The following is a 21454-nucleotide window of genomic DNA, read 5'->3' as shown; positions in this document are numbered from 1 at the left end:
ACCATATGATTGTTCTATACTGCCTTCTGGCCTGGTGACCACTTACATGGGCCTAGATTTTAACAATTTTCTGATGAATGATCAAGAATTCTTTTCTCTTCTTCCAACCCCAAAACTTTTTTTGTATTTTTATAGCAGCAGCACTGGCTAAGCCCTCTCATTGTCCAGATTTGTTCATCCTAGAAGCTAAAAACGAAAAAACTTGTTGATCTGACCATCCAATTTCTTCATCATCATCATGTTGAGCAAACTGTTTCCTCTGAATGTTGTATTGCAGTCCTGCAAAGAAATACCCCTGCCATTGGTCTTCTGGTGTTTTATATGTTTATGACAACCATATCTTGAATTCTTGGATGAATTTTTCCCTACTCCAAACAATTGCATCTTCTACTTTATTTCCAGCCATAATAGTCACCATGTTCCCACCATATTCTGCTTTCTTTCCTCTGTCTTCATCTTCCTTCATTGTTTTGACATGTACACCACAACCTACCCTACTATCTGCCCTAAAAACAACAACTTTTTTCACTCCTTAGGCAACAACACCAACAATGTCTCCATCACAGTTTTTGTCTTCTTCAACGATATCTCTTTCCCTTTCCTTCTCCCAATTGTTTGAATTTTCCCCTCCATCTGAAGGTTTCTTGAATTTCTTGATGTCTAGCAGACTATCTTGCCCAACCTTCATCCTTATCTTTCCTTCTTTCTTTCCTTTCAAGACATCTTGAAGAAACTCCTCTCTCCTTTCTATTTTTCCTCTGTTAACATAATCTTGATCTCCATCTACAGACCTTGGACTGCTTCTAATCCTTTTTCTTGGTTCCACACTCTTCCTCCAAGAACTCGCAAGAGTTCTCTGGTTTCTTGCCGCATTTCTTGCATATTTCTTCTTCATTCTGCCATGCTCATTTTTGGTTATGTCCTACTCATTTTTTGTTCGTTGGTCCTCCTCTCCAAGGTATTGTCTCTTCCTTCCATGCCTCCACCCTTTCTTGATCACTTCTTGATCCACAACCTTTGATCCAGCCGTCCTCTACTAAGGGTATCTGGCAGGTTGGACCAATTTATTAGGTTTCTTGGTATGAAACCTGTAGAAAACGCCACATGCACACACTCAAGCAAGAACACAAAGTAACAAAGAAAGAATATGTATTGTATTCCTCTCAACTATACAATACATCCACACCTCTTAGGGAGCCAAATTATCCCTCCACTGGAACAAATATCCAGTCTATACCCAAATGAATAATCCTCCTATACAAAACACACACCTTATTTATAAAGTCTCTCTTCCCCTTCCCACTAACTAATTAACTGTCAAATCTTCCCTCCTAACTGTCCTCTCATTTTCTCTTCCTTCTATCCTAAACCCATTATATCCTACCACTTTATATCCTATCAAACACTCTAAGTCATATGCTACTAAGATACTTAGTAAAATTTGTAAATTTCAAGATCTTTTATTTAATCTCAAAAAGCAAACCCAAATTCCAAAATGTAATCCATCAAATAATCCAATTATAAATTCAATTCAAATCTCCCAAATACATTGTTGTGAAAAAAAACTGGCCAAAATAAAACTCTTTCCACTCAAACCTCATCACGTCTCTTAATCGTAATGCATATTTGTCTGCATCTGCCTTATCATTTACTAATTCTACTGAATTAAATATTCTAGAATCTTACACTAAGATCACAATGTGTTCATAAAAGTTGTAATTAAGTAACATGACACTGTATATAAACTACTGAAGTTGAGCAATGAAGGGTTTATATTTTAAGCGATGAAAAGAAGTTCCTACATAGTTTTTAATTGATTCAGCTTCTAATGGATTATTTGGTGGTTTATTAACATGTAGATTTCACAAATTTGTTCAGGGAACTATTACATCTGCTCTTAGCTATGGAATCATTTCATGGAGCATTAAGATCTTGGGGCCAGCTTTTGTTTCCCTTTAATCCTCTTCAACCTGCATTTTCTGCCTTCCTTTCCCAAATTTTCCTTGGCACGCCAATTTACATGGGAAGGTATAGCTCTCCTTCCACCTCAACATATTTCATGCATTCTTTTCTAACTTCATCTCACAACAAACCTACTCATCAATTGTAAAGGGTAAAACTTAAAAAAAAAAAGAGAGTATAATAAAGAATACATACATTGTATTTAGAAGCTTTGATTTTTTGATCCATGTGTGATGATAGCATCATAGGGTGATTTTCAATCGTTGCTGGTCTCTATGCAGTTACTTGGGCATCTTATAGAGAAAGACATGAAACTTTTGGAGTTACTGATGCCTATTTGGTCTCTGATCCACTAATTCATGAAAAAACTGCTTACCCAAGTGCTCACATTTTTCCGGATTCCTCCAGCATATCTTCAAATCTAAACTCATCAAATTATGAAAATGGATTATAGAATGCGAAATGGTGACAATTGATCTAAGATTGTTGAATATGTCAAACTTATTATAATTTTAAATGGTATGTTTGTGTTTGATCATTTAATTATTAATGTTGTTTGAAGAGAAACTGTCAATGTAAATTAATGGAATGTTACATACAAATTTTGAAATATGATATGTATATCTATATTTAGAAAACAATATTAGAATTTCAAAAATCAAGTTTTACCGGTAGGACAAAAATATCTTTATAATATTTTAATATTGGTTTATAAACAAATATAATATTATATTATTTGTATTCACAAATATCTATTATTCATAAAAAAGTTAAATTTTAATTTATATTTTATTAAGTTAAATATAATTAAATTTAAAATTAATTTATATTTTATTAAATTTAATTTAATTAAAATTAAATGTTAATTTATATTATATTTTATATATTATTTTTATAATTTTATTTTAATTTTATTTTAAAAATTTATAAAATATTTTGTTTTAAATATTTACACGTATATATAAAGCTATTTGCAAACATGAGCTGAATTTTAGGTAGATCAAAATAAACAACCAACCTTTCCCTTTTAAGCCTCTACATGTAATTAATATAAAATTTAAATTCCAATTTTGTCAAAAATTAGACTTAGATTATGATTATCTTCCTTAACTGAAAAGATTATGAGCATGTTAATTTAATATTAATATCCAAAATAACAAATTAATTAATGTTATACCATCAATAATCTGATTAAATAAAAAGTAACCTACAAAATAATTTTCATCGTACTAGTTTCTATCAATATAATTTCTCATTAAATTATAAATCCCTCGTTTATAATCATTCAATGCAAACCAAAGTTATCTATATCTATTTATTAATATAGTTTTCTAAAATTCTACATTTAACTTGATTCTGGATTATTATTACCGATTACAGATCCCTAACATAATTAGTATAAATTACAGATTTTCTTACAGGTTAAAAAATATATTAATGTTTCAGTTTGTGTGAATACCATAATTAAAATGACGGTAATAATTATTTAAAATTAATGTTTATTCTGTGAGTTCAAATTTACCAAAAGAAAAACAAATTTAGTGGATAGAAATATAAATAAATATCAACTATTTCCTTTAATTTAATATCATAATTTTAAAACTGTCCTTAAATTAAACGCTATTTCTAATAAACATAACTAAAGATAATAGTTTAAAAAATTAGGCTTTTATATAAGTTTAAAAGTTAAATAAGTTTAATTAATATAAAATAAGAAGTATTATGAAATTGAAGTTTCAGACTAATATTTTTACTTATAACCGATTGATAGAGGAAAGTTTATAAAAGTATCTCATCATCGAAAACTAAAAAAAAAATAGTAATTAGAAAGGGAAGAAATCATGCACTAAGATAATAATTTGATGATCCTGAAGTCCAATGTTTGAGAAAGTGTATCGATCTTAACCTATCCTGAAAATTCCAACACCATCGATAATTAGAAGTGTTTACTTATTTATATATTCATTATTTATTTATTTTTGTCGTGGATTGTGAACTAAGCATCAAGCATCGGGTTTGGTGTTGGCATCACTGTTTCAACGATCGAACAACTGAACCTAACCACTCCATTTGGTGTTTTAGGAGTTGTGGGATTTGTTGCAGAGTGTGGATTCATTTCAATGGCGACTGTTGGAGTTGGAGCGGGTGTGGGGGGTGATATATGGAAGTCCCATGTGTCCATGGCGATGGTACAGCTTTTCAATGGTGGCTACCATGTCATCACCAAAGTGGCCCTTAATGTTGGTATCAACCAGTTAGTCTTCTGCGTATTCCGCGATCTCATTGCCCTTTCCATCCTCGCACCCTTTGCTTATATCCGTGAAAAGTATGCTCCTTTTTTTCTTTCAAATCAACTATTCAAAAATGTGCTTGCAGTGTTTTTCAAAACCTATGAATATGCTCCCTTTTGTTCTGTTGTTTCCCTCTGTTGGATGCGATTTAAATGAATTCCTCCCTCACACTTTGGCCTTTTTGTTTTCTAAGTTTATTTATTATGTTATTGATCTACCTTCTAAAAGAGCTGAGTATTGGGGATACATTTCCATTTGGTTATTGGATACTTAGATCGGTTTGAATTGGATGCTTAAGCACATTTGTTTGTTCTGCAATTTGGAGGGTTGGTGATGTCTGCAACACTCTGATTGTTTGCATGTGCTTGATACAGCTTAGGGGAACTGAGCTGTGTTGTAAAAATATTTCTCTGATGTATGTTTTTTAAACCGTTGGAGTGTTTGGAATGTAGGTAACTTTAGTTGTATGACAATTTCCGTTCATGTTCATTTATATCTGAATCTTTCTGCCTGATAATTTAGAGCGTGCTTAATATTTAAGTAATATTATCATATAGCTCACGCTTTCGTTTGCATTGTTTTGAGGGTTTTAATTATATTCTAAAATATGGTTTTAACATTTAATGTGTGTTTGTGGACAATTCCGGAGTTCCATGATTGCTACATAAGAGGATTTGATAACTATTTTTTTTTTTTTGTGTATGTGGCAGCATATATTCCTGACCTGTACATTTAACCGTGCTTCACATTCATTCTTTAGATGTAACATTTTAACTTGCTACAATTTTTTTTTCCCTCATATGTCCTGTTATATTATTCCTTTTATTTCTATTCAATGGATATCTTGATCATACCATGTTGGACTGTAGACAGATTCGACCACCCACTACTAAGAATCTACTGGTGTCATTCTTCTTTCTTGGATTAACTGGGTTAGGCTCTTGACACTACTTATTTCCCACTTCCAGTATATATAAAAAATACAGTGCTTTATTGATGCATTCTTGATTCATGATCAGGATATTTGGCAACCAGCTTTTGTTTCTTATTGGTTTAAGCTATACTAATCCAACTTATGCGGCTGCCATACAACCGTCTATTCCAGTCTTTACCTTTATATTGGCTGTGATGATGGGGTCAGTTTCATTTCACCTGTATCAGTTATCCATTTCAATTTGTATGTGTTTGTATCCTATTACTCAAACACAACTGCACACTCTCACTTTTACTTCATATATATTTCCATTAGTACACTAAAGCAGAGACACCAGGTCACCGAAATATTTTTATCTGTACAAACCTTTTCATGCAGTACAGAAAGAGTGAACTTAGTCAGATATGATGGTCTGGCTAAAGTTGGAGGAACCATCATCTGTGTTTCTGGTGCTGTAGTGATGGTATTGTATCGTGGTCCAGCTTTGATAGGATATGCTGATATGAATCTTGCTATACAAAATGAAATAAGTGCCAAAGGTCAGCCAGAGCCATCTGGGTGGCTAATTGGTAGTTTACAGGACTTCGGGTTAGACCATTTTCATCTTGGGGTTCTGTGCTTGATAGGGAACTGCATTTGTATGGCTGCGTTTCTAGCCATTCAGGTATTATCCTTTTTTGTCATATGCATAGGTGACTGTTGAATAAATTTAGTGATCAATGACATATGTTGCCTGTTACCCTTTTACCAAGTCCCAAACTTTTTTGTGCATTCACCTGTGAGGCTGAGATGAATCTATATGCTCTTGCTTTTTAGGAATCTTCATTTCCACTCAAATCCCAATGATAAGAAACTTACGATACTTGGTCAATTGTCAACATTCCAACTTCTTTTGTGTCTCATGATTTAGGATAAAGAGTGTAGGCCTTAGATAGTTGTAATTTGGATAATTGCTTCTGTTGCAAACATTTCTTGCATCTCCTAATTCTTTCTATGAACATGGTTCCCTTCCCTAATCTTCTTCGAGTTTGGAGGTATATCAAAGTAAGGTCCACTAATTTTTGGTCAAGCGTTTTCTGAATTATGAATAACATAATTTCTTCCTTCCCTCTCCTCAATCCTCCTGTATTGAAACACACTCTTAATAAGTTTACTTAGATTAGATTGGATGACTTCTCCATGCTCGTCATGCATATTAGCACCAGGTCATGGACTCATTACTTATTCCGAATTTCTTCATTGATCAAATTAGTAGTGCTGATTCTTAAACTTAACTATTTAATTTGTTGTGATCTTAGGTTCTTTAACATGTGAAATTATTGGTGTTTCTAAATTGTTACCTTTAACTGCTTTCAGGCACCAGTATTAAAAAAATATCCTGCAAATATATCGGTCACAGCATTTTCATACTCCTTCGGAGCTTTACTAATGGTTATAGTGTCATTATTCATGAATTATGAGGCAACTGACTGGACTTTGACATCATCAGAAATCCTTGCTGTTATGTATGCTGTGAGTCACTAGAACTTTTAACAAATCCAGTCTGAAGAGCTTTTTTTGGTTATTAATGATACTTTTAAATTATTGGAGTTGTCTTCCAAATTTGGCCCTTTTTTTTATCTTTTGCATTCTCGCATTCAACACATTAGGCTTTGTTAGGCAGGGAAGTAATGAGAGGGGTAGAAAGTGTATTATAGAAAGAAATTTAAAAACGGAAGCAGTTAAGTAGTTAGTTGTTGTGGGGGGTGAGAAGGTTTTTCGTTACTGTGCAGGGACTGCCCTGTGTAAAAGGAAGAATTTTCCTTTGTTAGCAGATGCCTATGTTTTGAGTTTGATAATATTTGAATAATACAGAAAAGGGGTCTTTTTCTACGTTTTCTCTGTCTTGTTTTGTCTTTTTCTATAGAAAGCACGAAACAGGCTATCAATTATTGCCTGGTGCTTGCTTGGTAAGCGGAAGCATTCTCGCTTGTTGAAGTGGAGTCAATGTTGTAATGTAATGGTCTTTGTTCATAATCAAAGTTGTCCAAGTTTTGGGGTATACTATGAGTAGTATGAAAATCAGAAAATCTTGGAACGAAAGGTTGTTCCTTACATGTCATCAGTGTAAAAATGTGTAACAGATTCATACTGAAGATTCAATAAATCTAAATATATCAAACAAGCACATTTAATCATATTCAGATTTACAAGAATAAAAGCGGAAGCAGAAAAGACCAACCTCCAGCCATTGTTGTACGCTTGCCTAATTTCTGGTTTCTGAACCCTTGCTCTTAAAACACGATGGTGATGTATATGAAGGAAAGAGTAGGCTCAGTGACCTGATATGAAATTTTCTGAAAGAGTCTGTATTACTCCAAAAACCATCACAGAGTATATAACGTTAAAAGAGATTATCGTGGGAATAATGGCACACCCACACGTTTGAAAACGGTTTTAAAATGGACCACTTCCAGAATATTAACTGCTTTATAATATTAACTAAAAGAAATAAAATAAATGGGAAAGATATAATATTATATAATATAATATTAAAAATGTAACCTCTTTTCTGTATAAGGCTAACAATCAGAGGGAGCATTAATCTTCTTACAGATGATTTTCAAAATTACAAGAGTATATAAAGATTTACTTTTATCTGTTAGTTATGGGTGCCTTGAAATTCTAACAATGTTCTCCTCTAGCTTGCCTGGTGCAAGTAGTTTACCTTAGTTTTGGCTTTTCTCTCTCTGGATAACATTAGTGTAAACGTTTTTTTAACTATTTTTGTGAATTAATTGGTGTTACTGTCACCTTCAAAGAACAGGTCCTATGCTTATTCCATGTTGCATTTGATGATTGATTCCTCAATCTATTTTTTTCTGTAACTTTTACGATTTATGAAAGACTTAAGTTTACATATCTGTTCATATTTTGATAAATCATGTTAAAAATCTTTCTTCTTGAAATCTCGTACAGTTGATTTTGGCTCAAAGGTGATGACAACAAAAAGCAACGAGAGTGTTTTCTTAAAGGCTGAAAAGATTGAAGTATCCCATCTTCTTACAAATATTTTGGTAGATTTTTTAACGTAGAGATCTTGACATATATTTTCCTTATCTGTTCAGGGAACTGTTGCATCTGCCCTTAACTATGGACTCATTACATGGTGTAACAAAATCTTGGGGCCAGCCATGGTTTCCCTTTACAATCCGCTTCAACCTGCGTTTTCAGCCATCCTCTCCCAAATTTTCCTTGGAAGTCCAATTTACTTGGGAAGGTAAAGCTCCTTTTATTTCCAGTTGTTGATGTATTCTGTTCTACCTTGAAGGTGCATGATGATTTGAATTTAATTTAGAAGTTTCTTATTATTCTGTTTTAACATGCATGTGACGACAGCATCATAGGAGGTTCTTTTATCATTACTGGTCTATATTTAGTTACTTGGGCATCATTTAGAGAAAAACGAGCATCTCTTGGAGTTGGAGGAGCTAGTCCTTCCTCTTGGGTCTCTGAACCACTTGTTCACGACAGAATTGCACTCCAGAAAGGCCACGCTTTCTCTGGGTCCTCCTCCCTTTCCTCCAAAACCTTATCAGATTAAGGAGATGAGTTATTAAATGCCAATCAATTGTAGAAATCGGTCTCGTGGTTCAAAATTCTGTTACTGTTACAATTTTGTTACATGAATCGGTATTTGATCATACCACTGTATTCCGTGACAAACTGTCAATGCTGTCATTGTTATACCGGAATTTTGAAATCCAATGTGTTTTATCTGAATTTGGTGAGCAATTTTGAAAAGGAATATATTCCTTCTCTTCCTGGAATTGTAATAACCCTTTTAACAATCTAACATTAACCCCAAAGAAAGGTGAATTTTGTAAAACTTATTGGCAACACTGATCAATTCAAATAAAATATGGAACAGTTTGGATCACTTCTATTGTTTATACTTGTTTTGGTTATAGGATCGAGGTTATATGTTCTTCAAGTTCCGTGTGTCCTAACATTCACTGATCGTCCTTTATATTGTTAGATCCAACTGAGAGGTTACTTGTAAAAGGTATTTCGATGTCAAAGTCAATAAAAATTTGGTTAGTTCAGCAGTTAGTGTGTAGTATGCAATCACTTACCTCTTTATCTCAAACCTGTATTTATAGATTTCGGGATAAGTTTTGGATTACTGATGGCCTAATCATGGCCCAATTGATGTTAATCATGTTTTGTCATAAACTAATCTCCATCAGGCTTAATCGTTGTTTAAGAGTGATCGTTCGGTTTGTATGGTACAATCATCTGGTCTCTTGGATGGTCGTCTTGATGTTCCCAAGTGTATGAATTGTTCGGTCCAATGTTAACCGGACGGTCATGGAGTACAATACTTTAACATAGTACTGCAAAACAAAAGTTTAATTACCATTCATTATTACATTATTAAATCTAATAACTTTATTCTTGATAAATAACCGTGAAAAACTTGTTTACATAATAGATAGTCTATTTTCAACTCAACAGATTTCTTAGGTTGTGTTGTATCGCACAGCAAAGGGTTGAGCCACATGATGTAGACGTGGCTGTTGATTCCATTGGTGAATGATTATATTAGGCACAATAACAGAATTAGGAAAATGTCATTAGGATTGTGGAAGTGAGTGGAGATTATATGTTACTGAAAGTGAGTGGGGACAAAATGTGTGGATGTCATTGATTCAATATTCTCTTCCTTTTCTGTTTTCCACTCTGAAATCTACCTTCTTCTCACATTGTATTATGCTGATTTCTGTCTTGAACATGCTATATTGATAAGAATAGAAGGTTAATGCTGTTTGTAGAATTATATAATACTTAATTTGTAGTTTTTGTTTGTCCAGGGTAATCATAATATGCAGCTCTATTTTAGGCTTTTCCTGACTGACTTAAGCAACTTTAAATTCGCAATCTAGCAAAGTTTTGCATTTGTTATCAGATAATTAAATTTTAAGTACTCATAAGGGTTTAATTTTTAATTGTAAGCACAGGAAAAAAAACACTTCAGTGATTTCTGTGTCTTACATAGTTTTCGACTATAATCAAAAACACGCTCTCAATGTTTGCATATAGAAAGGTAACTTTAAATTCTAATAATGCTATATACTACAATATACAAGCAGTTTGAGAAAGGCATTTGTTATTGAAGGTTAATGTTTTGGTTAAATGATTTAAGGAAATTAAATTGGAAGAACAATTAGGGATAAAAAGAGCATACTTTAGATTTAGGGAAGGAGATAGGAAGACTTTATTGACTCCCTTTGAGGAAGTTTTTGAGAAATTTGTAAGGATTATGAAATGATGTTTTTCTTATAAAAAAAATGGTTGAGAGCAAACAGGTATTATCATATATGTGGTCATAAGCACTTGAGTTTATTACCCATAGATTTGACCTTCCATGAATTGAGAAATGTAAGTTGTTGATGTATTTGGAGTTTCAAATGTTTATGATAAGTTGTTAGACTTTAACTTTAGATACTTATCCTCAATGAACTTGGAATCGACAATTTCAACCTTAGAGACATTGGTTGTTTTGACAAGAAAATAATGCAAGTTCGTGGGGCAACCATGATTGATGGTTCTACTAGTTTATAAGCTTCCTTAGTTTGAGTATTGGGACATGAAGCCATGTGGTCAAGCTATCCATGGAAGGACCTCATGATTGGTAGAAGTTGATATCTGATGTGATCAAAGTCTGGATATAAAGCACGGAGGATCATCACCTTATAATATTTGTCAAATTTCTTCCTGATTTTCTTCAAAGATTCGACTTCCAAAAACATCTTTAGTTCTTCCATTATAGATTGAGCGTCATTCATGAAGGATACCATGTCATGGTCAGTTGATTTGAGAGATGCAAGCTTATTGGAATAATCATAAAGATGTTGGATATCATTTGGATAAATGTTTTGAGCTTTCTTCCAAAATGAGTGACATGCTTTGCAAGCTCTAAGGGACATCAATAGTCTTGGTTCTGTATACTGCTATAGTAGAACACACAAATAGGAATCAACTTGTTTTCAGTGGTCAACTTGGATGAAATTTAATCCTAACAATTGTAAATAGTCTATTTTAAATTTGTTGTTGCATATCAACGGTTTGATAAAAATAAAAGAGTTTCCATTGTGAATTTTATAGCCTAATTAAGTGCAAGAGTTGTCAAATATTGTATAAATCCTATAAAAAAAATATTTATCACTTGTTATGTACGACCAATATACTTATGTGTAATTAATTTTCCACTAACAATATAAAAAAAATTAATTATAAATAAACCTAAGATAAAAAATAAAATATAAGATATCTAAAATATGTATAATTGTAAGCATTCAAACAATAATATTTAATCAAATTCAAATTCATATATTACAAGTAAATATCTAAATTTGCTTTTGAATAATGTAAGAGTCATGACTTCTAAGAATTATGAGAAATGATCATGTTCGTTTTTGAGAATTATTTTTTAAAAGTGAAACAATATAACTTATACTCAATTTAGTGTAAATCATATTCCCAAGCTTACAATTGGATAAAATATTTCCAATATATATATATATATATATGGGTTTGTTAATTTGCATACGTTCTTTTTTCAGTTGGTACATTTTAACAATGTGTACCGGTTTTTAGTAGACAAAAATACCTTCATATATTATGGATTCTAAGTTTTAAAGTCAAGGGTATTTGAATAATTTTCATTCTCAAAACTAAAAAGAAACAAGAACCTTCAAACCCTTACTCACCTTTCTCATTCTCTCAACCCTTTCATCTCTCTCACTTCAACTTTTTCTCTATCATTCCGCTCCAATTGAAAAAATCAGAAACACTCGCCTAACCCTAATCCACCTTCCTCACTTATCCTATTTGTTTCTCTCTAATCTTCATACTCTCTCACCCACACAGCAACTCGCGACACCGCAATTTATTACTCTTCTATGTTCGTTCATTTGTTTTCCACCTTAATAACAAAATAATTTGTTGATGTTGATTTTTGATGAAAGGACTCTCTTATATCTTTTCCCTACTGATTATTATTAAATTTCGTTTTTAAATTTTAGAATTAGTAGTTTATCTTTGTCCTTGTACACTTAAACATCCTAGAGAAAGGGTTAAGAGGAACAAAGAAGGTAAGGGTTTCGGAGTTTCTTATTTTTTTTTTTAGTTTTGAAAATGAAAATTATTCAAACACCATTGATCATAAAACTTAGAATCTATAATATATGAAGGTATTTTTATCTAATAAAACCCGGTACACATTGCTAAAATGTAGCAACTAAAAGAAGAACGTATGCAAATTAGCAAACCTTTTATATATATATATATATATATATATATATATATATATATATATATATATATATATATGTATATATAAGGTTTAAATTTTGTGTTTTGTGTTGATGTAAAATCATGTGATACCTTAATTTATATAAAAAATAATTTAGAAACATATAAGGGTAGTAATATTTTGAATAATGTTACTGTTATTACTATTATAATTATTATTCAATATTTATAAAATTCGACCAAATTTTATGTAAATATAATTGTTTGATAAAAGGCACGTTTACGTGGTGTGAAGATGAGTATATCTTACACTTATGTGAATCGATTTCCTTTGTAATTTAGATAATAATCTCAGGTATTTTAATTAACGTATAGGGTTAAGTCCCTAAATTATTGTTGTTTCTCGTTTTCGTCCCTGTTTCAAAGTAAGGTACAATTTGGTCCTCATCCTTTTCGAAACGTTCGTTTTAGTCCTCGAAAACTAAAAACTGTTTAAAAATTTGGTCCTCATTTAGCAACAAATGAGGACTAAAACCAAAATTCCGAGGATTAAAACGAATGTTTTTAAAAGAATGAGGACCAAATTGTACCTTACTTTAAAAGAGCGACAAAAACCAGAAACTACCAATAGTTTAGGAACTAAAAACATATTTAACCCTAACATATATTTAACTAATATTAAAATTCAGAAGATATTTTTACAATTTATGAGATACTCGTTCGTGCATTACAGTCAAAATATCATTAAATATTAAAAAAAAAGTGTCATTACTTTATGATTCGAACATGATATTTCCGACTTCATAGATTCTATGTCTAAACGAATTTAATAAATTTAAAACCATTAACTAACTTTCTTAATTAACACAAAAGTTAATTAGTTTTATTTGGATTTAAATCCATAAGTAGTACTTTTCATACAAATCTGACTGATGAGTATCAAGACAAGAGAAGAAGGTTGTTAAAAAATACATTACATAAAACACGTAACAATTCATAATCAAAAACTAATTTTTCATTTTTAATAAAAAAAAAATCTATTTTAATAATTCATGTCACCATTATTTCCCCTCTCTCTTAAGTCCAAAATTCAGCCCTCTCACACTGTTTGTAATGGATGTGCATTGTAGCAGTTTAGCCTCTGAAAACTCCGTCTTCGTAATTCCTATGGATCAAGAAGACGACGCAACCCATTCACATTCTTTTGGTTCTTCTTCTTTTCCAACGTTTGCGCTCTAATCTGAACCCACGGGATCCAGATCCACCCATCTCTAAAAAATGGTAATCAACCCAAACCCTTCTTACCCCTAAAATCCCAATTCCGGAAATGCCATGTTTTCTTCATCCCCCACCTAACCCCACTTCTCTAATCCTTCTGGGTATTCCCCAATTCGCAAAAAGACATGGTCTTTGCTAGAATTGCTTCACTTGTCTCCACCAAATTCCCCAATTCAAACTCCTCCTCTTCTCTATCCAACAACATTCGAATTTCTCCCTCTCTCCAGGACCTCTCCTCGTACCGTCATGTTGACGCCACGGTGCCCCTTCACAAGCTTCCAACACCCTCCTCTTCCTCGCGCCGCAGATGCCTCAAAATCGTTCTCTTCATTGCATCGTTCTTCCTCCTAAGCTACCTCATCTTCTTCCTCCTTTACTCCTATTGGAACCATGGTTCCGGCAAGTACTACGTTGTACTCGATTGCGGCAGCACCGGCACGCGCGTTTTTGTCTACCACACTTCCGTTCGGTTCCAACGTCGTAGCAATCTTCCAATTGCTGTTGACTCCTCGAGGAATAGCTTGCACAAGAAGCCTCGTGGCCGAGCCTATGATCGAGTGGAGACCGAGCCTGGAATTGATAAACTAGTGCGCAACGTGTCTGGGTTGCACAAGGCGTTGAAGCCGTTGCTTAGGTGGGCCAAGAAGCAGATTCCAGTTCATGCTCATAAGTCTACTTCGTTGTTTCTTTGTGCCACTGCTGGGGTGAGGAGGCTTCCGGTTATTGATTCTATGTGGCTGTTAGATAATGCTTGGACTGTGCTTAAAAACTCTCCCTTTATGTGTGAGAGGGATTGGGTTAGGATTATCTCTGGCCCCGAGGAGGCTTATTATGGGTGGATTGCCCTTAATTATGATAATGGCATTTTGGGGGCTAGGCCTAGGAAGGCTACTTATGGCGCACTTGATTTGGGTGGCTCTTCCTTGCAGGTTACGTTTGAGAGTGATCAACAAATGAATAATGATACTAGTTTGTATGTTAGCATTGGATCTGTTAGACATCATCTCACTGCTTATTCGCTCCCGGGGTACGGTCTGAATGAGGCGTTTGGTAAGTCTGTGGACTATCTATATAGGAAGGAGTTTGCTTTAGGTAATTTTGATGTAGGTAGTAGTGGAAATATTGAGTTGAAACATCCTTGCTTGCAGGATGGGTATAGGGATGAATACTTTTGTTCTCGTTGTTCATCTGATAACAAAGGTAGGAAAGAATTGGGTGGGGGTGGAGGGTTGGGAACTTCATTAGTGCTTGTTGGTGCTCCTAATTGGAAGGAGTGCAGTGCAGTAGCGAAAGTTGCTGTGAATTTGTCTGAATGGCATGATCTTGGCGCAGGGCTTGATTGTGCAGCGCAGCCTTGTGCATTGCGTGACAGTATGCCTCGCCCCTATGGACATTTTTATGTGATTTCTGGATTTTATGTTGTATTTAGGTTTTTCAACTTGACTTCTGAGGCTACTCTTGATGATGTGTTGGCAAAGGGTAAGGATTTTTGTGAAAAGAAATGGGATGTTGCAAAGGCAAGTGTTGTTCCGCAACCCTTTATTGATCAGTATTGCTTTAGGGCACCGTACATTACTTCTCTGCTTAGGGAGGGTTTGCACATTAATGATAATCAGATAAGTGTTGGCTCCGGAAGTATCACTTGGACACTTGGGGTTGCCTTGTTGGAAGCTGGAAAGGCATTTTCCACTAGATTTGGGATTCGTGATTTGGAGTTGTTCCGGATCAAGATAAATCCTCTTGCTGTTGTGCCTATTTTGTTACTTTCTTTTATTCTACTTCTTTGTGCTTTATCATGTATTGGCAAATGGATTCCAAGGTTTGTCCGGAGGCAATATCTTCCCATTTCCAGGCATAACAGTGTTTCTGCTGCTTCTGTTCTTAACATGCCATCTCCTTTTCGGTTCCAGCATTGGAGTCCAGTGAACTCTGGTAAACTATTTATTTATGCAAATGATGATCACTACCAATCCGAAAACTTGATAGATCTAACTGTTTTGTTCAAAAAATTTCTAAGGAGAATAGAAAGTAGTCTGTTTTTGTTGTCTTTTTAGTTCATACTATTAATTATTAAATGTATGGAATGATGACAACGTTCATTTGTATATCTTGGATGCCACTGCGACTTGTTTTGGCCATGTTTTCACCAATTATCAAAGCTTGCTGTTGTCACAAATGTACATGCAATAATTGTAGAGTTAACCTCAATTCAATTTGCACCTATGATACTGCAGGGGATGGAAGGTCAAAAATGCCACTCAGCCCAAAAATTACAGATTCACAACAAAGTCCGTTTAATCTGGGGCATGGACTTGACGACAACAATGGTGGCATCGAGCTTATGGAGTCTTCATCGTACCCATCAGCCAGTAATGTTTCACACAGTTATTCCTCAAACAGTTTAGGGCAGATGCAGTTTGACAGTAGCAACATGGGTGCCTTCTGGTCCTCCTACAGGACTCAGATGCATCTGCAGAGTAGGCGATCGCAGTCTCGAGAAGATCTCAATTCCTCATTGGCTGAAGTTCATCTGGTCAAGAGTTAGGTCAACTTCTGAAAACATCGGTATGATTTCGACAATAACATCCTTTTTTAATACATCATTATTTCCTTTGAGTTTTGCTTTATCAAATTTTTCCGAGGGATTCTTCTCTGTAACATACTGACATCTGTAAGTAAGTGATAGTCAAGCATTACATATTTTTTGTTGAATATTCTTTCTGTATTTAATTAAGATTTCCACACATTTCCCCCTAGTTTGTAAATTTTTTTTGTAAATAGCAACAAATTTCATGGATTGTTGATTATAAGTTGTAGGCCAATTAAACGGCAGTGCCCGACCAAGATGATTTCTTTCTTGGCATTGAGTCGCAACAACATCCACGAGTTGTTAAGCACAAACAAACACTTATTCTATGCAAACTCTCCTTGGTGGCTTCTCGATGTCTCCAAGTTCTGCTGCTCCGAGCCCTTCGGAAGACAAGTCAAGCATAAAGCCTGCCATGATCCATTCATTTTGTGCCTGTTCCTGTACCATTCTTTCAACTCATTAACAGCTATTACCATAGAGAATTTCTAGTTTCATAACTGTTGACTGATGACTTGTGAAATCCGTTAGAAAAGATGAACATCACAGAGAAGTTGTAACAGAGAACAATCCTCACCCGCTTTAAAGTCAAATAAGCTACTGAGTTCACTTAACATGTGCAACTTTCCAAGCTACTTACTAGCTTCCCAAAGGTGGAAAAAAATTAGATACAGTATCTCAGGTACTATTAAATCTATTCTCATATTAGATTTGGAATTGAACCTTGATAATATGTGATGACATTTAATAAAATAATTTATAAACTCCATTGGATAATAATAATGCCAAAAGGACCATGCATCCAAGTTCTGCATGTACTTTTATTCTTTTTCTACTAATTTTGTTCATTGATTCTAATGTCTGACATCAAATTATACCTCAATATCTAACTTTTCTTCTAAATGTTAATATTTTCAATGTAATTTTTTTGTTTAGAGTTTAATAATATTTTATCAAGCAACCGTACGTCATCCATTTACTATAATTGGTGAACAATACAACGTTTACTTCTCTTTTTTTCGTCGAACAACGGATTTGGTTCCTAATATTTCCATGATCAATTAATTGTGACTATTACTATAGACTTTTTTTATTTGTAGAAAGGAAAAAAAGGGTAAAAATAGTGAAAAAAGTTATTTAGACAAAGGGAAAGTGAGTGAAAGATAGGATTAAAGTTTGTAGTAGATTTAGTTTTAATGTAATAGAATAAATTTGGTTGTATATTAATGTTCAGAAAATAATTTATAAACAAATTTTTTAAAATATAAATTTTAGTCAAATAAAATTCTATTACAAAATTTAATAAACAAAAAACATATATTTCAAAAAAAAATATATTAAAATAAATTATAAAAATTTAAATGAATTGATTTAATTTATTAATGTTTTTATTTTAAATATTTATATATTTTAATATAAAAATTTATTAACAAAATATTAAATTTATTTCATTAATTATTTTAACATTTTTCATTTAATATTCATTTTATTATAATAATAAAATACACTTGTAATATTTAATTATCATATATTACATACGAATTTTAAAATATGTAATTATTATAATACTAAATTATATTTGCAATATTCAATTATTATACATTACATATCAATTTTAAAATATGTAACAATATTAATTTAAAAATCAATTGATTAAATTTAATTTTTCTTAAGAGATTAAGTATTTAATATTAAAATAATTTATTTTACATTTATCCATATGTAATAGAGTATTCCAGTATTATATACTTTATAGATCGATACTCCAATTTTCGTGGCTTTTCTTCATGTATGGTGTTTCCATTTTTCGGGACCAACAAACCTAACTACCATTACACATAACTGCCATTACTTGTCTACAGAGAAATAGATGAAAAAGAGTTGTTAGATATGACTTGTGATTACTATATTAGATATGAAAGAGTTATTTTTTATATTTTTGAGCAGTATACTTCTTTTTATACGGAGAAAACAACAAAAGCTATAAATTTATAATGATGTTCCAAGTGTTGTTAAGTAAGCAATACCTATCACAAGTCGTGACGTTATAATAATGTATTTATTCTATACATATACTAGATAAGCTAAATAGGTTATAGTAACTGATTTAATTATGAAGTAAAAAGAAAAGGTAGTATGTTTAGTTGATTAACACTCGATAAAAAAAACATCATGAATTTAATTACACTGAAGTGTAAAAATAAATAAAACAAAAAGACATCATACGATAAACAGTTATCCGATAATTTTATCACCGTATTATTGATCGAAATATCACATGTTGAACAATGATGCCATCCTACGTGGTGTACGATAATGTTATATCTGCTGGGAACCCCCAGATCTATGGCATAGATCTTGTCGCATCTCTACAGGACTCTGTTTCTTCCATTCCCATCTCCTTTATTTATTTACTTCTTTACCCCTGTCATTAATATCTCTGTGCTACCATTTAACTAGTGTGACGGTGAACAATGGTGTTGAGAGAAGGAATAATAATGGTGCCAATCTATATACATCATACACTGACACAAGCCCCACACGTCAATCATCACAACGACACCGTTTTCCTAAGATCACTTTCCTTCACGAACAAACCATGAAAACCGTACGGAACCCGCCGTGGAAGCTTCACCTCCGCCACCACGTCCAGCTCCGGCGACTTCGTGTCCATCACCAAGAACGTTGACTCTCTCTTCCTCTCGTCGTGCACGTACGTCACCAAGTACCCATCGTCCTCCTCACCCCCTTCCTCCTTCGCCACGAAGAACGGTTCCCCGCCGTAGCACCCCTCGCCGAACATCCTGCATCCCACCGTACAGTCCCTCCGCTCATTCGCCTTCGACACGTCCAGCTTCACCACCCCCGAGATCTTCGGCATCGGGTCGCCCACCGCCGCGTAAACGAACCTGTTCTTCTTCCCAACGAACGCCGGGTTTATAACCGCGAAATCAAGGTTCCGCGCCGACACCGGTTGCCGCGTCACAATCCCCGTCTCCAGATCGATCTTCACCTTCTCCACCATCGCGTGAACCAGCTCCATTCTTTCCAGTGCGTGCTCCACCGACAGAACATTTGGCGCAACCAGCACCACCGTTCTTCCCCCGTCCTCTTCCCACGCGTTTATCGCGTGAACTATGTTAAACCCCGGCACGTCGAACCACTTCATCTTGGATTCGTCCTTAGCATCACTGTAATAACAGTTAAATCCGAAATAATGAAACTACATTTATATACAGTTGAAAGGGTTTGGCTTTATAGTGTTTTTTAGTACTGTTACACACATCTAAACTAATCAGAATTTAATTTCTATAGTTTGCGTGCATACACACACGTACCGAGGAAGAATTCCGATCCTTGGGACCTTGGAAGCGACGGAGCCGACGGGGGAGCCACCGGCGATCATGTCGAGAGGATTCATTCCGAGCTGAATGTCGCAGAAGACTGCATAGTTCTTGGTGATGGCGAAGTCGTGGAGAAACGAAGGTGAAGTCATGGAGAAGATAGGCACGTCGTCGTATTTGTTCCCGTTACGGTCAAAACGGAAGTAGGTTAGGAACGGGGGAACGGGGCCGTAACGGAAGGCGAAGCATTCCCCTGTGTCGGGGTCTATCTTCGGATGCGCCGTCATGCTGAACGTAAGTTTGCCGTTGAAGTCGTAACGGCCGATTGTTTCGACGTCGCCGTTACTGGTAACATTGACAGCGTAGGGGAGGTCAGATTCGCCTAACGCGAAGAGACGGTTACCGAAGAAGGCTAAGCTGGTGTTGGCCAACCCAATGCCATTAGAAGGATTGAACTGTCCGGTGACGATCCTCGCCGCGGAGAGAGAGCCACGCGCCGCGGAGGCAACGAGGGAGTTGAAGCCGGAGAAGACGTTGGGGATGAGTGGGAAACCGGCGTCGTTTTCCATAGTGTATTTGTAGGTTTTGACGTAGCGGCTACAGAGAGTGGGTTTGCCTTGGGATATGCGTAGCGCGTGTAACATGCCGTCGCCGTCGAAGAGGTGATAGGGCCCACGCGGGAGGAACTGAGGGTTTGGGCCGTTTCGAATGTACGCGCCGTCGAGGCATGGCGGGAGGGCGCCCTGGACGACTTGGCACTCCGTGGGAGGGAGTTCATCGACGGGGGCGAAGTTTTGGGACAGGACGTATCTGGGGTCTAAGGAGGGTTTGAGCGGAGGGTCAATGAAGTTGTTGATGATGTTGTCCAACGCGTTCAGCATTAGCGCTGCTGGCGCCCATGAATTCGTTTTCCTTTTTAGTTCCAGTCGTTGCTGCGGCGTTGTTTTGATGGATGGAACTGGGTTCGTTTTCGGAGTGGTGGTAGACGGTGGGGGAAGGGTGGTGGTTTGGGGTTTTTCTTCTGTTTTAACGGTTGATACTGCGGTTTTTAGGAGAGGGTTGGGCGGAGAAGAGACCGGTGGTGGTGGTCTTGTCACTATGACTGGTTTAGGGACCATTTTTGTAGGATAAGACTAATTCTTTCTCTGTGGCTGGTTATATCGGGTGAAGAACTCGCTTCTTCGATATTATTATGTCTCTTACATTCCTCTTTTATATATAAAAAATTCTTATCTATATATATTTATTTAACTTTATTTCCATTTATTTAGAAAAAAAAATAGATATTTTCATTTTCTGTAGATAAATTAATTATATTTCCAATAAGAAGGAACATCCAAGCAAAACATACTGTTCCATCACCACTTGTTTGTTTTTCATGGCAAGTAAGAGAGGCGTATACATCCTGTGAGGTCCCTGTCTATATATGACTTCTTTTTAGCATAATTCTTTCTTCTTCATAAATCAAATTTATGTGAGATATTTTAAGTAACTAGTCCATTTCACTACTCAAAAAATCAAATTTTCTTTTCTACGTCAAGAATTAAGAGATATATTTCACCAAAAAAAATACACTTATAAATTTAAAAAGAATAAAAGGTCTCTAGGAGAATAAAATCTATTATTTTCAAAATGTGATAAAAAATTTTAAAAACAATTTAAATCCACCGAAAATTAGTTTTGATGTAAAATAATAAGATGAAATGTTTGGTCGAATTTGTGGTCACAAATGAATCAATCAGTTGTTGATATTTTGTACTGT

At 34.6% G+C, this 21454-nt stretch overlaps 3 protein-coding genes across 4 annotated transcripts; 2 read left to right on the top strand and 1 right to left on the bottom strand.

Moving 5' to 3' along the window:
* The first annotated feature begins 3796 nt into the window (after positions 1–3796).
* LOC124824797 (WAT1-related protein At4g19185-like) lies at positions 3797–8986 on the top strand. The gene is made up of 7 exons (XM_047297300.2): positions 3797–4288; positions 5123–5185; positions 5273–5389; positions 5566–5851; positions 6544–6699; positions 8295–8446; positions 8566–8986. The coding sequence occupies exons 1-7, from the start codon at positions 4083–4085 to the stop codon at positions 8768–8770; spliced, it is 1185 nt and encodes a 394-aa protein (XP_047153256.1). The 5' UTR covers positions 3797–4082; the 3' UTR covers positions 8771–8986.
* A 4578-nt stretch (positions 8987–13564) lies between these two features.
* Positions 13565–16964, top strand: LOC124824798 (putative apyrase 7). 2 transcript variants are annotated; one of them, XM_047297306.2, is made up of 3 exons: positions 13565–15693; positions 15996–16326; positions 16573–16964. In XM_047297306.2, the coding sequence occupies exons 1-2, from the start codon at positions 13887–13889 to the stop codon at positions 16304–16306; spliced, it is 2118 nt and encodes a 705-aa protein (XP_047153262.1). In that variant the 5' UTR covers positions 13565–13886; the 3' UTR covers positions 16307–16326; positions 16573–16964. The 2 variants fall into 2 exon arrangements, with proteins under 2 accessions (XP_047153262.1, XP_047153260.1); XM_047297304.2 differs by having other exon boundaries at positions 13566–15693; positions 16579–16964.
* A 1503-nt stretch (positions 16965–18467) lies between these two features.
* NCED4 (nine-cis-epoxycarotenoid dioxygenase 4) lies at positions 18468–20879 on the bottom strand. The gene is made up of 2 exons (XM_047297307.2): positions 19687–20879; positions 18468–19539 (listed from the first exon to the last, which is right to left on the bottom strand). The coding sequence occupies exons 1-2, from the start codon at positions 20808–20810 to the stop codon at positions 18900–18902; spliced, it is 1764 nt and encodes a 587-aa protein (XP_047153263.1). The 5' UTR covers positions 20811–20879; the 3' UTR covers positions 18468–18899.
* Positions 20880–21454: the final 575 nt, after the last annotated feature.

Source organism: Vigna umbellata, chromosome 10 (genome assembly GCF_029865625.1).
Source record: "Vigna umbellata cultivar VRB3 chromosome 10, Vumbellata_1.0, whole genome shotgun sequence".
In the NCBI taxonomy this organism is placed as follows: domain Eukaryota; kingdom Viridiplantae; phylum Streptophyta; class Magnoliopsida; order Fabales; family Fabaceae; genus Vigna; species Vigna umbellata.
Note: the sequence above shows the minus strand (reverse complement) of the source record. Positions and strands in the feature narration are given on the sequence as shown.

Excerpts from the sequence above, each read along its gene's own strand:
- LOC124824797 (XM_047297300.2), top strand. The coding sequence starts at position 4,083 with ATGGCGACTGTTGGAGTTGGAGCGGGTGTGGGGGGTGATATATGGAAG. Across the intron at positions 6,700-8,294 it reads TCCTTGCTGTTATGTATGCT|GGAACTGTTGCATCTGCCCT; the intron begins GTGAGTCACTAG and ends TTATCTGTTCAG. Across the intron at positions 8,447-8,565 it reads AGTCCAATTTACTTGGGAAG|CATCATAGGAGGTTCTTTTA; the intron begins GTAAAGCTCCTT and ends ATGTGACGACAG.
- LOC124824798 (XM_047297306.2), top strand. The coding sequence starts at position 13,887 with ATGGTCTTTGCTAGAATTGCTTCACTTGTCTCCACCAAATTCCCCAAT. Across the intron at positions 15,694-15,995 it reads TTGGAGTCCAGTGAACTCTG|GGGATGGAAGGTCAAAAATG; the intron begins GTAAACTATTTA and ends ATGATACTGCAG.
- NCED4 (XM_047297307.2), bottom strand. The coding sequence starts at position 20,810 with ATGGTCCCTAAACCAGTCATAGTGACAAGACCACCACCACCGGTCTCT. Across the intron at positions 19,540-19,686 it reads AGGATCGGAATTCTTCCTCG|TGATGCTAAGGACGAATCCA; the intron begins GTACGTGTGTGT and ends CTGTTATTACAG.